Raw genomic sequence first — 18137 nt, forward strand, 5'->3', positions numbered from 1 at the left:
GTATGCCCAAAGTAGTATCATTTCAGCGTGTAATCAATATCTTAAAAAATAGATATTTACATTGTTTTTTCATACTTGAGTTTTTCATACATACTTTGTCATACTTACATTTAAGAAATCGAGTGTGTATTCTACACTTACATTTCATGTTTCTTTTTTTTTTTTAGGATTTTATTTATTTATTCATGAGAGACACAGAAAGAGAGAGGCAGAGACACAGGCAGAGGGAGCAGCAGGCTCCACGCAGGGAGACCGACGTGGGACTCGATCCTGTATCCTGGCATCACACCTTGAGCCGAAAGCAGATGCTCAGCTCAGCTGCTGAGCCTTACATTTCAATATGGACCAGCCACATTTCAAACGCTCAATAGCCACACGTGGCTAGTGGCAGCTGTATTGGATGGCACCAGTCTAAAACCTTCTGGTTGCCAGGAATAGGTAGTATAGCTTGTCTGGATAATTCAGGAGCCTGTACCATCCAGCAATTATACCTCAGTTCTGAAAGATGGGAGAATTCACTTTTCTTCCTGGTACTCCTTAGGGGAGACAGGAGTGCAACTTACTTGACCCCATCCTTCTCTCTGGTTCAGAGTAAAAGGGCCACAGACCTCCTTCAAGGCTAAGCACCCTGGCTCCTCATGCCTCTCTCTCTAACATTTTAAATCTGCACCTGCCTCCCTCTTCTGCCATTTTTTTAAAAGATTTTATTTATTTATTCATGAGAGAGAGAGAGAGAGAGAGAGAGGCAGAGACACAGGCAGAGGGAGAAGCAGGCTCCATGCAGGGAGCCCCATGTGGGACTCAATCCCAGAACTCCGGGATCACTCCCTGAGCCAAAGCCAGTCACTCAACCACTAAGCCATCTGGATGTCCTCCTCTTCTGCCTTTAAAAAAGCCCCGATCATCACTCTCAGAGATCGGTACCAGCATCAGTCTAGTTGTATAAACTGAAAAGTCACTCTTCTTGTCATTTTCTTTCCAGTAACCCTGACAATATATTATATTGCTGAGTCCTGTTGATCTTACTTCCTGTGTCTTGAATCCATCCACTTCTGTCCATTTCCACGGCAATAGTCCATTCTGTCTTCCTCTTGGATTGTTATGCTAACCTCTAGATTTGTACCTTTCCTTGCCCAATTCCAATTCTTTCTTTTTTTAATTTTTTTTTTTATTTATGATAGTCAGAGAGAGAGAGAGAGAGAGAGAGAGAGGCAGAGACACAGGCAGAGGGAGAAGCAGGCTCCATGCACCGGGAGCCTGATGTGGGATTCGATCCCGGGTCTCCAGGATCGCGCCCTGGGCCAAAGGCAGGCGCCAAACCGCTGCGCCACCCAGGGATCCCCAGATTGAGGTTTTCAAAACACAAATGTGATGTCACTGCCCTACTTAAAGACTTTAGTGTTTCAGCACTCTCAAAATACAAAATCCCATAGTAGGACTCAGAGAATACACAAAATCCCATAATAGGGTTCCTACCCCTGTATGGCCAGCCTCCTTCTGCTTCATCTGGTAGCATATATTTTCATGGGCTTTTGTACTCCATCTAGTGTCATTCACCTTTCCTGTGCTTTCCCTATCTCTGGGCCTTTGCGCTTGCTACTACACCATGGAAAACCCTCTCCTTCTTTAACTACTTAATGCTCTACCTTCCTTCAAATCTCAGATTCTAATGTCCTTTGGTAAACCTTAACTAGGTCTGTTAGTTTCTCAATACCCCATGGAACTCTCCTTCAAAGCATTTATTAGAACTTCCATTTTACAGTTAAAAAAATGACTTATTGTATGTCTGTTTTCCTTAGAAGTCTGGAAGCTTGAGGATGCTCGGGACTGTGCCTGTTTACCCCTGTATAGTAGTTAGCAAATTGTGAGCCTTCAACTGTTTCAAGAGGCAGTGAAGACTTATAAGCCTGTTCCTTCTAAGCATTCTTCCTGCCAAATCCCACAAGTTGTCTATTGCTTCAGTTCATCTGTCTCCAGACTTGAGGCCAGACAGCTAGCTTCTGTCCCCAGATTACTACTAAACAGTTTTTTTTTTTTTTTTTTTTTAAGATGTACTTATGTGAGGGAGAGAGCGAGTGAGCGAGCAAGCTCAAGTGGGAGGGGCAGAAGGAAGGAGAATCTCCAGCAGACTCTCAGCTAAGTGCGGAGCCCAACTTGGGGCTACATCCCACAACCCTGAGCCAAAGCCAAGAGTCAGACGCTCAACTGACTGCACCACCCAGGTACCCCTAAACAGCTCCTTAAAGGTCACTTGTGACCTTATTGATTCTTGTTGCCTTTTACAGTGGTGGTGCTGCCTGAAGTCCAGTACCATATCTCGAATCTGTACCCTTTCCTTTGGGGAAATGGTTTTCATTTTAACACCATCTTGCCAAAGGATGTAGCATCTGGAAGGGTTTCTTCTGAAATACTTCCTGGTTATCTCTCACCGCTGCCAAGTGCTCTTGGAACCTGTGCTGAAACACCAGCAACGGGGTGGAGATGCTCAACACTCTCTGAAGTTAATTCCCAGTGAGGAGATTCTGCGCACCCACATCATTGTAACGGCTACAGAAATGACAACTTGCTGGGACACTTGCAGGTTTTGCTGAGATGCAAAAGACAAGTCCTTCCTGGTAGGACTCCTCCCTGGTTTCCCCCAGCTGCTTCATGTGTTCACTGCTGTCCCCAATCCATTAGCACAATGCCTGGTACAGGGCAGACATTAATATGAATTTGTTGAATGAATAAAGTAGTATAATCCTAAACATTCACTAGACCAGCTGTCTGAGTAAAAGCTGACATTCCACAGTAAACACAGTCATGAGACGAGAGTAGAGACAAATGGTTTATTTGGGAACAAGAAGTAAAAAGGAATTTTTAATTCCTCTTCTCTATTCTCGTAGCTGAACTGAACTGTGATCGTCAAATGGACAGCAACACGTGAGAACTCCCCTGCAGTCCTTGAACTTGTGCAAGATGCAGAGAGGCCTGAGTTACAGGACTTGCAGTGATCCTTTTCTAGACAGAAGTGCCAGCTGTCGTGCTCTGTAATGTTTCAGGGGTAGCTCCACTGTCTTTCTTGTCTTCGGGTTTCATGGCAGGAAACAGAAGTACTTCCTGCAGGAGAGAAAACACACTTTGAGGTGAGAAGCACGCTCTTTTTCATAGCTATTCACTCATTCGTTTTGCTTTTGGTTATTGTTGCCACTCAAATCCAGAGATCTAGGTTTCTATTTCAACTCAGTCCCTTCCTATTATAGAGGATGGAAAAGAATGAGTGAGAACAGAGATTCTCTTAGTGTAGCATTTCCCCATCTATAACAATGGGAGTAACAACAGTTTCTACATCTCATAGAGCTAACTTAAGTAAGGAAATAACACATAGAGATAACACATGGAGAGGACTTAGCGTGTTCCTCGGATCATCAAGAAATGCAAAAAATGAGTATTCTTTCTGCCTCAGGTAGAAAACCCCCAAATCCCATCAGATCAGATGCCCTGACTGTCCTGTGGAGTCGTGTATTGCTCTCTGCCTGGTCCTCCTTTCATCCCAAAGCCCCTTCTTCCTTCTCCTGGCCTGCCATCTCCTGCCTCCAAGAATGGAGCTCTCCAGGGCAGTGTGTGCCAGAGGACCACCACGTACCTTGATGTTATTGGAGTCTGTGAGAAACATGGTGACACGGTCGATGCCCATGCCCCAGCCAGCGGTGGGGGGTAGCCCGTATTCCAGAGCAGTGCAGAAGTTCTCATCTATGAACATGGCTTCATCGTCGCCAGCAGCTTTGGCCTAAAGAGAACCAAACGGTGACACTAGTCCAGGCTATGCTGTCTCTCCGTGTCTGAGTGAGCATGTCAGCACGTTCACAGGGATGACCATTCTGGGGATGCTATGGACACCCATAGCAGTACTTCTTGGGAATTGGTTTCCCAGTAACTTCAGGATGGAGCTATTTCTTTCAAATTCAAGGTCAGGGCTGGTGAGCCCCACTTGGGAACACATGCGAATTTCTCTGTGAAATGAAAACACCTCCAGTGCCCCAGGCTCTATAAGTCCAGCGAGACAGATTTTTTGGAGACTGAGGATTCCCAAGAGTCTTTTCCTCATTTCCTGAAACTACACATCCGTGGCAGTGCTGGTGCGGGCAGGTTTGTCTTCACTAATCTCCCTGCCTCTCACCCCCAAGCCACCTTAATAAATGTACCATTTAAGAAAAATGATGTTCTCGTTATGCAGATATACTTTTAATGCAAGCATCACACTCCCCACACAGAAAAAAATCATGCCTAACTCCTCTATGTGGAAATTCTAGGGCCCAAACCAGCCAAGTTCTCCATCTGGAAAGGTGACTTCCTCCAGTGAAGCTCATGGCTTTAACCTTCATCTCTGCTGAAGTCACCAAGAGATGCAGACAATGACAGAGACCTGGGTTCAGGCTACACTGTCTAAGGAGTAGGTACATGAGGCAACACAATGCCTTTGCTTCCCACCCTACACTTCCTTACCTTAGCCTGTTCTTCAAATAGCTGCCGCTGCCGCACAGGGTCGTTGAGCTCGGTGTAGGCGTTGCAGATTTCCTTCTTCATGACAAACAGCTCAAAGCGCTCAGTCAGACCCTCTTTAGAGCGGTGCCTGGGGACAGGAGCCCAAAGGGGAGGGCTGAATATACAGGTTCACCATAACATCTGTTACAAATGCAAGAGTTCCTGAATTCTAGCTGACTCATATGTGTTGTACATTGAGACCCGAGGCCCGTGATGCATTCTGGCACCAAATCATTTGGTACGGTAGTGAGGAGGGTGAGAGCCACAGAAGCTTTGATCATCTTCACAGCACACCTGTGTGGCAAACGGTTGTACTGAACCATACCTCCTATACTCATGCTCTTCTGTGCCCCGTCACACTGACTCCGGGCTGCCCATATGACTTGCTTTGGCCAACTGGACCTCAGCAGAGGCTTGATATATGTTTGCACATTGGGGTTTGTTCTTTTGGACTCCTTCCTCTTGGAACCTAGCTACTATGTAAGGAAGCCCAGGCTACACTGCCAGAGAGAGGCTACATGAGGAAGCTGTGGAGCACGAGAACCCCTGTGGAGAAGAAACAAGGTGCCTGAGTTCCTAGTTACAACCACTTGAGTTACCTTAGCTACCTGGCTATCACTCTGTAGAGCAGAAAGACTACCCGATGAACCCATAAACTCTTGAGAGTTGTTTCACACCACTAAATTATAAAGTTGTTACACAGCAATAGGTAACTGAAATACCATGTTTTATCTTACCATTTAGCCAAAGGGCTCATTATCTGCGGGTGATCACAGATGAATGTAGGATTGATGCATGTCGTTTCCAGGAACTCCCCGACAAGCTTAAGGAGAAAGCAGAGCTGGAGATCCTTTCTGAATGGCATTTTGATTGTCCCAGTCTTGGAGGAGGACTCCACTCCTACCTACTACCTGATGCTATAGGGGTTTATCCTAAGCTTCTCCATGGCTGGTAAGCTTTAACTGAGATTACATAACTACTTGGCACAGAGCTTAGTAGAATAAGAATTTAAAACTTGTTAATTCTCTTATTTCTCTCATTAGGGCTTTCCTGAGAGGCTGCAGAAGTTGGTGCTCCACAGTGGAGTTCACCTTCATAGGGAACAGGGGTCTGATTACCACCAGAGAGGGCATGTACTTAAAGAGCATGGTCTGGGGACACCTGGGTGGCTTCGCGGTTGAGCGTCTGCCTTTGGCTCAGGGCGTGATCCTGGGATCTAGGATGGAGTCCCGCATCAGGCTCCCTGTGAGGAGCCTGCTTCTCCCTCTGTGTGTCTCATGAATAAATAATCTTTAAGAAAAAAAAAAAAGGCATAGTCCCCACCTTATCAAGAAGCCTGGCCGTGGTCCGAGGTGGAGGGCATTCAACAGCTCTTGCTAGACAGATGTCATCAAGAATTTTGCGAGTTTCTGTAATACAAATGTACAAGTTAGAACAGAAGACATCATACTATCGCAGCAAGAAAGTATAATTCAAAAAGAATACTGTGGGAAATCCTAGCCCTGACCTCAGCTAATTCAGGGTTGAAAAGGATGAAGGGCTGTTCCGTGGAGGAATGCATCACTTTACCTTCAGTTTCAAAGAGCTTAGTTTCTGGCAGCTTCACCCCCAAGGCCTTCTCCAGCTCTTCTACCATGCTGATTCTCCGGAAGGGTGGGGTGAAGTCAATCTCATAGGCTTCACCCTCTGGGCCATCTGGATGGTATGTGACCTTGTAATTGCCCGTAATGTGCTTCACCATCCCTGGGGAAGAAATCTGTCATTTAAAGAGGACCCAAAAGCAGCACACCAGTCCTTCAGACATATGTGAAAGACAAAGGAAAACAGAAGATATTACCTGAAATCATCTTCTCTGTGATTTCCATGAGATCATGATAGTCTGCGTAGGCCATGTAGAACTCACAGGTGGTGAACTCAGGATTGTGAGTCAAATCAATTCCTTCATTCCGGAACTGGCGTCCAATTTCATAAACCCGGTCAATGCCACCAACCACCAGTATCTAATAACACACAGCCAAGGTCATGACAGCTAATTTTAATGGCTCTGGAAAGTTTGTCTACAAAAGCTAATTTGGTTTTCATAGCTCAGGCATGTTTTCAGATCTCCAACCAAATGCTGAATACCCTACTCCCTTTAGACCTTTGTAGTGGATAGTCCTCATTCATTCTGGTTGCCCAGGACCTCTGTTTATTGGGATAGCACTTCATCTTGTGAGTATGAGCCTCCCCAAGAAATAAGCCTCTTTTGGGGTTAGGATACAGGCATGTAACCCAAGCTCCCCACTAGTCAGACATGCCCACGCAACCTTTGAAAGCCGTTGACAGAAGGCGTAACTATTGCAGAATTCCTTCTGGTGAAGGGAGCCAGAGACATCTAGCTTTTAAGAAGTTAACTGCAAAGGTCCTAATGGCAATGACCTGTGCCTAGAGCCAGGGTTACGAGGCTGTTTTAGCTGTCCCTAGTGGAAAAGATCCGAGTTTTCCATGGGAACAGCCCAGATAGGCATGAAAATCATTCCTAATCTCATGGTCTCCAACCATGATTCTCTGATCCTCCTGGGAATTGTTAAGCTTCCTTATATATTTGAATACATCATTCTTGTGCTTAAACTAGTTATAACAGGTTCTGTTGTCTGCAATTAAGAACCATGAATGACATTCTTCAGTATTTACTCTGGTCACTTACAGATGTTTATTGCCAACTTCTAGACAGAGATCAACCTTTTTCATAAAAGACTAAAATCAGATCTAATCCAAGAAGTACTCTAAACATACAATGTAAGAGCCACAGGAGGACTCACGGGCCTGACAGATTAGAATACTCTCCTGGCTGTTCTTCCCTTTCTGTTCCTCTTATTTCTAACTGCAGCTCTTTAGGCAGTGCATTTTCAGACTTCTGCTTCTATAAGGAACAGGGTATCCACTTACTGATTACCTTATGGTAGAGTTCTGGAGCAATCCTCATGTATAAATTCATGTCCAGCTCATTGTGGTAGGTGATGAAAGGCTTGGCCACAGCTCCCCCGGGGATGATGTTCATCATGGGAGTTTCAATCTAAATGACAGGGAGAAACATTTAGTCTTCAGATAAGAGGTTGTAAAACCAGAGGCCTTGGGGCTGGCTCAGGTTTTGTATGGATAAATGGTCTAAGCCTGTTATAGCACCAAATGAAAGTTAAGTCTAACTGTCATGTGTAGGTGCTTGACAGAAAAGTATAGACGGCCTGATTTTCCAGAAGCATCTCAATTTCTATTAATACCAAACACTATTAACATAGTACCAATAAACTTTCACATTATAAATTAAAATTTCAATAAATACTGTAAATTGAACTTATATTTTTTGACTTAGTTATTATAGACATGCAAAAGGCTTCAGAATACAGTAAGAGGAAAGAAAAAAAAGTCCCATCAGAATACACATAATGGGAATTTATGTTGAAAGCAAAAAACCCTTCCAAAACATTTACACATGTACCTCATCTGCAACATGCTTAGGTATGTATATATATTTTCATACAAAATGGTGTAGAAGAAATACATATCAAACTTAAGTTCGGGGAATGAAGTTGGGAAATATGAAAGGAGACTTTCAGTTTCTTTGAATTTGTTTTACAATAGCATGCATTTACCGTTCTTATAGAATTATTTTTTTTTTAGTGCTACAAAAAAGCAAAATGAGTTGCTCACACACACTGAATGGGGCACCATTAGTGCGCAGACAGCCCTACATTTTGTCCATTATCTCAGAATTCAGGTCTTGCCTTCTTAATCAGGGCACTGAAAAAATAAGATGGAACAAAAACACTGGCCAGAAAGGGACTTTTTGTTGGGCATGAATGACACAGGGCATGGGAAAGGGAAAAAAAGTAGTGAGAGGTAGGCATAACAGGGCTACTAGCTCATCATGTTAGGTAGGGACTCTCCCTCACCTCTAGGAATCCCAACTCATCCAAGAAACTCCTTATGTATGTGATGATCTTAGAGCGGATAATAAATTTCTGCCTCACAAAGTCATTCAGGATCAAGTCCAAGTATCTCTGACGATACCGTGTTTCCTAAACCAAAAGCAATAGACAGAAATTACTGGTAAGTCTGATTCAATGCCATGATAACAGCAAGGATGCCACAAGAACTTACCTTGTCTTTGAGGCCAAAGTGGAGATGAGGTAACATATGCAAGCAAGGAGACAGCAGTGTGATCTCGTAGGGAATGATGCTCAGCTCACCCTTCTTGGTTTTCCCAGGATTTCCCTTAACTCCAATTATGTCTCCCCGACGTAGTTTGTTATTGATGTGAATAAATTCTTCTTCTGATTTATAATTCCTTAGTGAAAATAAAATGTATTTCAGTATACAATATTCCAAATTAAAACTGACCAGTTTTTTTTAAATCTGATCGATTGATTCATTTATTTATAGAGAGGGAAGGGAAGGGGGAGAGAGAGTTTTAAGTAGGCTCATGCTGAGCCCCACATGGGGTTCAATCTCATAACCCTGAGATCGGACCTGAGCTGAAATCAAGAGATGGATGCTTAACTGACTGCAACCCAGGCACCTCCCACTGGTTTAGTTTTTAAAACTGACCTCTGGAATCCTTACCAAACTGCTGATGCCTATTTAGTGTGTGCCTGGGAAGAATCTCAGATTCTTCTGTCAACTACTGAAGGGTTATATCCACCTGTAATGGCTGCACAACCTGAGAGCTGTTATTTTCTAGGTGACCAGATGGGTTGTTTTATTCTTTTCAGCTATACTCAACATAGCCTACATTTACTTTAAATACCAACAGGAAAGGGAGACCACATGGGCCTTTGTCCCCAGTCATGTTGCTCTGGGCCAATCTGGAAAGGCCTGCAACAAGGCACTTCTACATACCTGGAATTGGCCATGACTTGCAACTTGACCCCTTCTCCTCGAAGGTCATAGAAGATGAGCTTTCCCCCAGAAGCTCTTTTGGCATGTATCCTACCTAGAAAAAGAACAAAAATACCAGAAGCCATTTCACGGTATCAGTGTTAGAAGAAGTTCCTTCTGCATTGTTTATGTCTGGGTAGAATGTCCTATGAACACAGGCCAGAACAATTTGATTTTATCCTGAGAGTTAAGCCCAATCTTTGTCTTCATGACAACGATCCTCATTAAATCTCTTAAAGATGTGCAGGAAGACTCGGCTTTAAATACCCTAGAAGATGACTGTGTTGGTGGCAGCATAGTTTTTGGATCTACCTCCATCCTCACGTAAAAACAGAAAACAGAACTAGACGGACAAGGCCAAAAAGTTACGGACGAAATATACAACAAAATTACATGGGAAGATATTCCTAGGAATCCCAATACAAGCAATGGGGGCAAACCAGGAAGAACCCTCAGGCCTCCATATGGGAAAAAGCTTTAGGGAGCAATGGGGTGTCTGAGGGTTCTGAGAACTGAAAATTTCCAAAAGAGCCATAGGTAGTCACTGGAAAATATGGCAGCTAATTGGAGGATGGCAGCTGAACCCAGAAGGGGATCTGTCCACTGCCAGTATAGGGAGCTGGGGCTGCACGAGGTCTAATGGGCTGAAGCCCTTCAAGGCAGCCCCAGAAACATGCTAAATGTAACAGCCAGGGCTTCCTTGTAGGACAAGGCCCACAAAACTGAAAAAAATCAGGAAAACATAGATGAAGGAAAGAGAAGGTCCAACAAAAGTGAGGAAGAGAAAGAGAACCTGGAAATCTCAGAAAGCAAGGTGCTGTAATTCTGAACACTGCAGAAAACTAAAGAAGAGGAAGCTCAGCAAAGCTGGAAAAGCTAAGCTAAGCTTCCATTTAACATTCAGGAAAACTAATTTCACATAAAAATAAAAGGCCAAATACTAGTTATTAAATAAAAAAGCACTTGGGACAGACAAGCTCAGAATAAACAAACAATTCTATTTCACAATGAGCTGAAAGATATTAAGAAAATGACAGAAAACAGGGATCCCTGGGTGGCGCAGCGGTTTGGCGCCTGCCTTTGGCCCAGGGCGCGATCCTGGAGACCCGGGATCGAATCCCACGTCGGGCTCCCGGTGCATGGAGCCTGCTCCTCTGCCTGTGTCTCTGCCCCTCTCTCTCGCTCTCTCTCTGTGACTTTCATAAAAAAAAAAAAAAAAAAACTTAAAAAAAAAAAAAGAAAATGACAGAAAACAAAAACCCCCGCAAATAAGAACCACTGAAAAACTAAGAAATGATATGACACACATAAAAAAAAAATTAGAAATAAAAAGTCATTTCAGAAAGACTTAAACTAGAAGAAAATAAGAGTAAATACAATAATGCCTTAAGAAAAACCAAGCTGGGAAGAATAAAATTTAAATATTAAAGTACAAAGAAAGAAAAAAGGGTTTGAGAAAAAGTGAAAAATACTAAAAAGAAGGAAAGATCCAACATACAGATATAAGGAGTCCCAAAAGAAAACCAAAGCAAAAAGAGAATTCTAAAAAATTTTATATAAGAAAAACTTCCTGAAAGACTTGAAAATACCTATTAGAAGGGCACACTGTGTACTGAGAATACTGAGTCAGAATGACTAACACCAAGACACATTTTGCTAAAAGTACTAGGCTTGAACCTTTGGGCATTTAGATATTGGCAGAGGTTCTTTTTGGGTAGTTGGAGTCATGGGTAATTAAACTTTTCTCTCGTTTTTTTTTTTTTTTTAAAGATTTTATTATGTATTTATTCATGAGGGAGAGAGAGATAGACATACAGACACACACACACACATGCGGAGGGAGAAGCAGGCTCCATGCAGGGAGCCTGACATGGGACTCGATCCCGGGTCTCCAGGATCACACCCTGGGCTGAAGGCAGAACTAAATCACTGAGCCACTCGGGCTGCCCTCTATCTGTTTTTTTTAATGTTCTAAATTTTATATAATTAATAGTTCCATTATTTTTTGGAGAAGAGGCAAATAAAGGATTTTTTTTTTGAAGATTTTATCTAGAGAGAGAGAACGCCCCTGAGTAAGGGAAGGAGTAGAGGGAGACTCTCCAGCAGATTAAGTGCTGAGTGCAGAGCCTGACACAGGGCTTGATCCCAGGACCCTGAGATCATGACCTGAGCCAAAAGTAAGAGTTGGATGCTTATCTGAGTCACCCAGGTGCCACAAGACACCCCAAAGATGTTTTTAGAGTAACCTCTATGCCCAAAGTGGGGCCTGAACCCACAACCCTGAGATCAAGAGTTGCATGCTCTATGGACTGAGCCAGGCACCCCAGACTTTTTTTTTTTAATCAAGGAAAAGATCCCATGCAACTCCAAATAACTACAACTCCAAAATAACCGCGCTCTAGAAATATAGTCTCAAGGCAAAACATTCCTAGGCCACAGGTGGAAATTTTTAGGAGCATGGCGCCATGGCTCCCACTGGTAAGGGAAGTCTTCAAAAAGGACTATGAATTAGCAGCATCAGGTCAGGAGCTCCCCCTCAGAGAAGGCCCCTTCCTCTGCCGCATCACCTTATCTAGAAGGCAATCTCCTATCTTAGGGCTGCTCATCTTTCTGTGAATGGGTGTACTTGCACTATCCCTCGTGAAGTAGCCTCAGACACAGACTACTTGAAAGCAAGACCACCACAGACCTTCCTTTGTGCTACTGGAGAGGCCTGTCTGCTGTGGGAGCTCAGCAAACTGCCAGGGAGTCCTCCTACCTGCCACATTTAAGGTGATGTCAGTCAGGTGGTCCCCAGGCTGCAGGTGACCATACTCTTCGATGAAATGAGTGAGTGAGATGTCAACATGGAACTTGTGCGGGTATGGGTCTTCCCCATTGATTTTCAGTTGGTGAATTGCTTGGCTGCGTATCTTGAAGTATTGCTATTTAAAGAAAAAAAAGAAAAAAAAAAAAAGGCCTTTCAGAAGTTGACCCTGGTCAGACCAGCAGCCCATCTAGCAGAGTACTGTATTTTGCCCTAGAATGGCCCCAAAACATTGAGGTTTGCTTAACTGGGCCCTCCACAACTTTGAAATCTCAGGATTTGGTATCGAGTGAGATTTGCGTGTAAACTATGCAGTGGCCAAATCCATAGGTGGAAATGAAGGCCGAATTCTGAAATGCATGATTCAATGAAAAGAAAAGATTGGAATTCTGCCTAAAACGTTAAGTTTAATTTATACAGGTGGCCTTGGTTACCATTTTTGAGGATGCATCTACATGGTGAGTTATCTTTTTTCCTACTTTCCTACCCCTGGCTACACATAAGACCTTTCCCCAAGACAGGCCTCTGGGGCTTGTAGGATGTAAAAAAAGGAATAGTCTAAACACACTTTTTCTGATGCAACCACTCAACTCTGCTGTTGTAGCATGAAAGCATCCTTAAACATATGTAAGCAAATGGACATGGCTGTGCTCCAACACAATTTTATTTTCAAAATCAGGGAGGACAGATAAGAAGAAAGGCAAGGAAAGAAAGATGAATCTGGCCTATGGAATGCAGTTTGCTAATCTCTGGTCCAGAGTAAATTCTAGCTAGCCAATCTTTAGGGAGACAACTTCTCTGGATTTGCTAAGGGCCAGCTAGTTTCAAGGAAGATTTATCAGTCACTTAGAAGTCCAGGATTCACTTAGAAGTCCAGGATTCTCCCAGCCTGTTAAGAAAATGTTAATGCCTTGTGTCTTTAACAAGATGGAGTAGCAGCACCCCCCTCAGCTCCCCCTCACCCAGGGCTCACTGCTTATTCCAGCTCCTCTGTATCTTCTTAGTCACTGGCCCCAAGGAATTGGCCTAAGTCTCATCAGACACTTTCCCATGCCCAGCCAGAGGGGTGGTCCAGGGGACTTACATTTGGGTCTAGACTCTCCTCCTCAGCACCCACATCATTATCAGTGGTGTGGTTGGTGGCAGCAGCAGTGGCCTGGCTTAGCTGTTTTTCACTGAGCTCCTTCTGCTTGGCTTCCTTCTCTGCAATTTTCTTCTCAGCTTTTAGGCGCCTCTTTAGCTCACTGTTGGGAAGATACAAACGTTCAATGTGAGAGTCCTCTACTATGTTCTGCCCCATAACCACTTATCAAAAATATGAACAGCCTCGGGGTGGGGGGGTGGGGATGCTCTTGCCTGGTTCCACCCCTGCTAGTCTCTTAGTCAACTTAGTCAGTATAGGTGACTGAGACAAAGGAAAAGTAAGCTTAAATTAAAGATGTGAAAGATCTTTCTCAGCCTCTGCTTTCCAGAGTGAGATCCCAAATGAAATCAAGATACCTTAGGGCAAAGAAAAACCAAATCAGGCAACATCTCCAGCTGTGTCTGCCACCCTTCTCTACAACTCTCCAAGGAATAGGTTAGTTTGGGTAGGGCAGGTAGGGGAGAGGTGGCTTCCCAGAGTTCAAGGAGACACATCACTGACAACCTCTCGCTCAGCACTGGTCAATGCATTGACAATGGCTCTCCGTATTGGTCTCTCTCTATGGGAGCTTGACTTTGACAACAAATTGGGTAGAATAGTGTATAAACCAGCAGAGAGTAGGGAATAATATAACATCTCTGGAGTCAGACTGCCTAGGACTAAATCCTGACATATCTGCCTAGTAATTATATGACCTTGGACAAGTGACTTCTCATCTGTAAAATGGAAATAACAGAAAACACTCTCCTCTCCGAATGTTGTGAGGACTGAGAAAATGTATGTAGAGATGACCCTGCCCTTAGCATTTAATAAACTCACAAATGTGAGTTATTCTAAGTATCCTTCAGTATTTTAAACACTTGATTCTCTATACCCAGGACAGAAATCTTTGATACATTTCTGGCCAAATCCTTCACTATCCACACACTGATCTGAAATCTTGCTATCTGAACCCAGAAACCAAAGAGATTTGCATAGAGTATCCTCAGTATTCAAATAGAATTGATCATTCTTTCAAACTACCAATGCTAATTTAATCAAATATTCTATCATAATGAACCATGGCAAATGATACCAAGTCATCCTCACACATTATCTGCCTTTGGGGCACATTCTTAATTCTCAGTATGAATTTAGAGTAACTCAATTAAAAAAGTAAATTGGTGATTTGAAATAATCATTTTTAAGTAAGAAGACTGATCGCGAGGGCTTCAAAGTAGGTGTCTCTGGATGTAATCTGTCTTGTAACAATTGTGAAAACAATCATTCCAGAACATGTTAGGCCTACTGTGCTGTGATTCAGTCTGTAGGCATCAGAGCCTACTTCGTTCTTCCTAGTATTAACATAAAAAAACAACTAGGTGTTGCTCTTTAAATTGACTTAATCCTAAGGAAAATCCAAAAAGGTCCTAGAGATAGAACGAAGACTAGAAACCAAATTAACCTCAGGAGAAACCAAGTCCAGAAAGACAGGAAAGGAAGATAATGTTTGTTCTCAGCACTGGTCTAATAAAGGATCCACAAGTCATCTCAAGGATCTAGAGTGAGAAACTGAATTTATTAAAGAGAAAATGAGAAACAACTACTGGTTTTGGTAGTAGGGCTCTGTTTCCTTAGGAACAAGTCCAAAGACTTAGCCAGAGGCTTAACAGGTAAGGACATAGTAAGGGAAGGATTCTTGCTCCCAGAGCAACAACGAACGTAAGGGCACCAACCTTCTTTTATCAGAAAGTGGCTTGTCCTTGTGAAGCGCTGTGAAAGGAGCAAGTTGACACAGTCGCAGCTCCCTCTGCCCCCACTGTGCCCAGGAGGTTTGGCGCAGGGCCCCCCTAACAAGCCTTATGGCAGCTTGCGTCAACATGGCAGAACACCCCGGAACTAATGATCACCACCACCTAACAGGAAACAGAGATGTGGTGTCAGATGGGACGAGACAGTATATATACACCAACCAGCACTCCGACTCTTATGGGTGAGGGGCGGGGGCAGGCTGCACAATCTTTCAGGGTTCCTTCAAGAACCTCTTAACTGACAACAACCCTATAACACTCACTGTGCTGCAACTCTGACAACGTTCTGTCCTCGCTATAATAAAAAAGTGGACATCTGGGTCAAAACTCAAAAGCAAGATGATCAATGATTTATAGGTAGAGTTGATCACAACAATCTAGAAAATAGGGAGACGGGCCCCAAGGCAGTGTTTCTGAAGCCCCTGACATATGGCTTCTATCTTGGAGATGAAATACCTGGCCACCAAGATGGCAATGGGAAACATGTGAAATGTCACTGTCAATTGCAAACTCTAGATGAAGGGAAAAGCCAGCCACACAAGAGCACACCTGAGACAAAGATAAGCCTTGTTTGAGCTCTAGGAACAAGGAGGAAAGAACTTCAGGAATGGTCCTGGACTACATTAATTTGACCTTTCATTTGGGAATGAGTCATCTGGCAGGAAGCCCATCTGTTTTTAAACTTGGGAGAAAATAACTGGCATCCTATGGTTAGATGCAGGAAGTCCCAAGAACAATTACGATACAGAAGGAAACATTAATCATTCAAAAATTATTTTACTTCCTGGTCACTAGAGGAATATAGATTAAGAGCAGATTCTTTTAGACAATGTGAGGAAGTAAGGTGCAGGCTGTGCAAAGAGCATGAGGTGTTGAGTTCTGGACTTGGTTTTAGATCTCTGCTCCAGAGCTAAATCAGCAACAAATTCACTTTCACTATGCATGCTTCAGCAATGCATTTAGTCACCTAGAGCCTAAATGGACATTAATACTTTCCTTGCAAGGAAAGGATACCTATGCCTATGTCTCTGCCTGTCTCTGGGTGTCTCTTGTGAATAAATAAAATCTTAAAAAAATAATATAAAATTCGATTACAGTTGACACCTGCACCTTACTTTGCAAGGTCCATTTAAACGCAGATTTTTTTTTTGGGGGGGGGGATAAATACAGTATAGAAGCGTAAATCCATTTTCTCTTGATTTTGTTAAACATTCTTTTCTTTAGCTTAATTGTAAGAATACAGTTTGTCTGTAACATACAAACCACATGTTAATTGACTATTTATGTTATTGATAAGGCTTCCAGTCAACGGTTGGCTATTAAATTAAGTCTATATGGGGGTTGGTGTCCCTAACTCGAGTCGTTCAAAGGTCAACTATACTGATGTGACAGATCAAAGTCCAAACAATTTTCCCAAAGGCATAAGTCCAAGACCAGGTTCCAAACATTTAGATACTCTCAGAAGGACAACATAGTGGGTACTATCAAACCATAAATTTAGATGTTTCCTTTCTCATTTTCCTAGAATATCTGAAGCATAAATCCAGAGACCCAAAGGAAAAAACAATTTGACTGGTTAAGTGTGTATTCCATCAGGGTTCAGCAAAAGAGCTGAGCCCCAATGTGCTAAGGCAGCCATTATTTGTAAAGAACGAACTTTTCTCCTATGTCTCTGGAATGGTACTAGTTATTAACCATCATTGGGAATGCTAAGAAAACAAAACATTGCCTGGATTCTGTGCTTCAATTGAAGAACCCTGATTGAGAGGGAATGTGTGTATATAGGTACACGTGTACACACACACACCACACACACACACACTCAGGAATACAGGACATAGCCGTTTAAAGGGAAGCTAGGGATCCCTGGGTGGCTCAGCGGTTTAGCGCCTGCCTTTGGCCTAGAGCGGGATCCTGGAGTCCCAGGATGGAGTCCCCTGTCAGGCTCCCGGCATGAAGCCTGCTTCTCCCTCCTCCTGTGTCTCTGCCTCTCTCTTTCTCTCTGCCTGTGTCTATCATAAATAAATAAATAAACAAATCTTAAATAAAGGGAAGCTTTTTTTTTTTTTTTAAAGATTGTATTTGGGACGCCTGGGTGGCTCAGCGGTTAGGCGCCTGCCTTTGGCTCAGGGCGTGATTCTGAGATCGGGGATCGAGTCCCGCATTCGGCTCCAGGAGGGGAGCCTGCTTCTCCCTCTGCCTGTTCAACCGCTGAGCCACCCAGGCGTTCCAGGAGGCTAATCTTGACATATTTCCCTTCACACTCCAAGGACCCTACCGCCAGACATCGGTCACTTACTTAATACTCAGAGATCCTTGCAATAACCCATAATGACAGGTGCACAACACAGTTTTAGAAAGGATCTACTTAATACATAAGATTCAGAATAGCCAAAGGTGAGGATAAGGAAAATCTGAAGGTCTTTAGGAAAAGCGCAGGTATTTCGCATCTAACATTTCTTCAAATGGTAGCGAGGCGTGGCTCGATAATGAAAGAACTTTTTTTTTTCCCTCAGAGAAGAAAGGGAGTAAATTTCGCTTTTCTCTAGTCAATTTTCATTCCTCCTAACTCCAGGAAGAGACGACAGGACCCCGCCAGAGCCGGACCCCAGGGCAACCTGGGGGATGTAGTTTCGGGGTGCAGCGGCTACGTCCCGGCGTGGCCGGACCCACGAGAGCCGGTAGGAAGGCCTCAGGCATGGCCCCCTCAGTCGGAGCCTCCAGGCGCTTCCTAGTCCGGACTGTCCGGCCGCAAAGCCCTTAATGACTCGCGGCGACACTTACTTTTTGCTCAGTTTTGGCTCGCCGGCGTCCACTTTCACCTCAGCGCCCTGCACCGCAGCCATCTTTCCCGAGGGCCCGACCTGAAAGGGATGAGGGTCGCGCAGTAATTTCCAGGTCACGGCCGGAAGCCCCGCCTCTTCCGAGGAGGGGGCGGGCACTCTTCGCGCGCTGC

The 18137-nt window shown here is 43.8% G+C and overlaps 1 protein-coding gene across 2 annotated transcripts; it reads right to left on the minus strand.

The window, feature by feature from the left end:
• Nucleotides 1-2814: 2814 nt before the first annotated feature.
• Nucleotides 2815-18109, minus strand: KARS1 (lysyl-tRNA synthetase 1). Of its 2 annotated transcripts, XM_055306356.1 has the most exons (15): nt 17966-18051; nt 15107-15286; nt 13332-13491; nt 12200-12365; nt 9403-9496; nt 8665-8851; nt 8457-8582; nt 7460-7579; nt 6362-6524; nt 6094-6267; nt 5848-5933; nt 5262-5347; nt 4486-4612; nt 3626-3769; nt 2815-3099 (listed from the first exon to the last, which is right to left on the minus strand). In XM_055306356.1, the coding sequence occupies exons 2-15, from the start codon at nt 15250-15252 to the stop codon at nt 3001-3003; spliced, it is 1878 nt and encodes a 625-aa protein (XP_055162331.1). In that variant the 5' UTR covers nt 15253-15286; nt 17966-18051; the 3' UTR covers nt 2815-3000. The 2 variants fall into 2 exon arrangements, with proteins under 2 accessions (XP_055162331.1, XP_055162332.1); XM_055306357.1 differs by lacking the exon at nt 15107-15286 and having other exon boundaries at nt 17966-18109.
• Nucleotides 18110-18137: the final 28 nt, after the last annotated feature.

This window comes from Nyctereutes procyonoides, unplaced genomic scaffold (assembly GCF_905146905.1).
Source record: "Nyctereutes procyonoides isolate TBG_1078 unplaced genomic scaffold, NYPRO_anot_genome, whole genome shotgun sequence".
In the NCBI taxonomy this organism is placed as follows: Eukaryota; Metazoa; Chordata; class Mammalia; order Carnivora; family Canidae; genus Nyctereutes; species Nyctereutes procyonoides.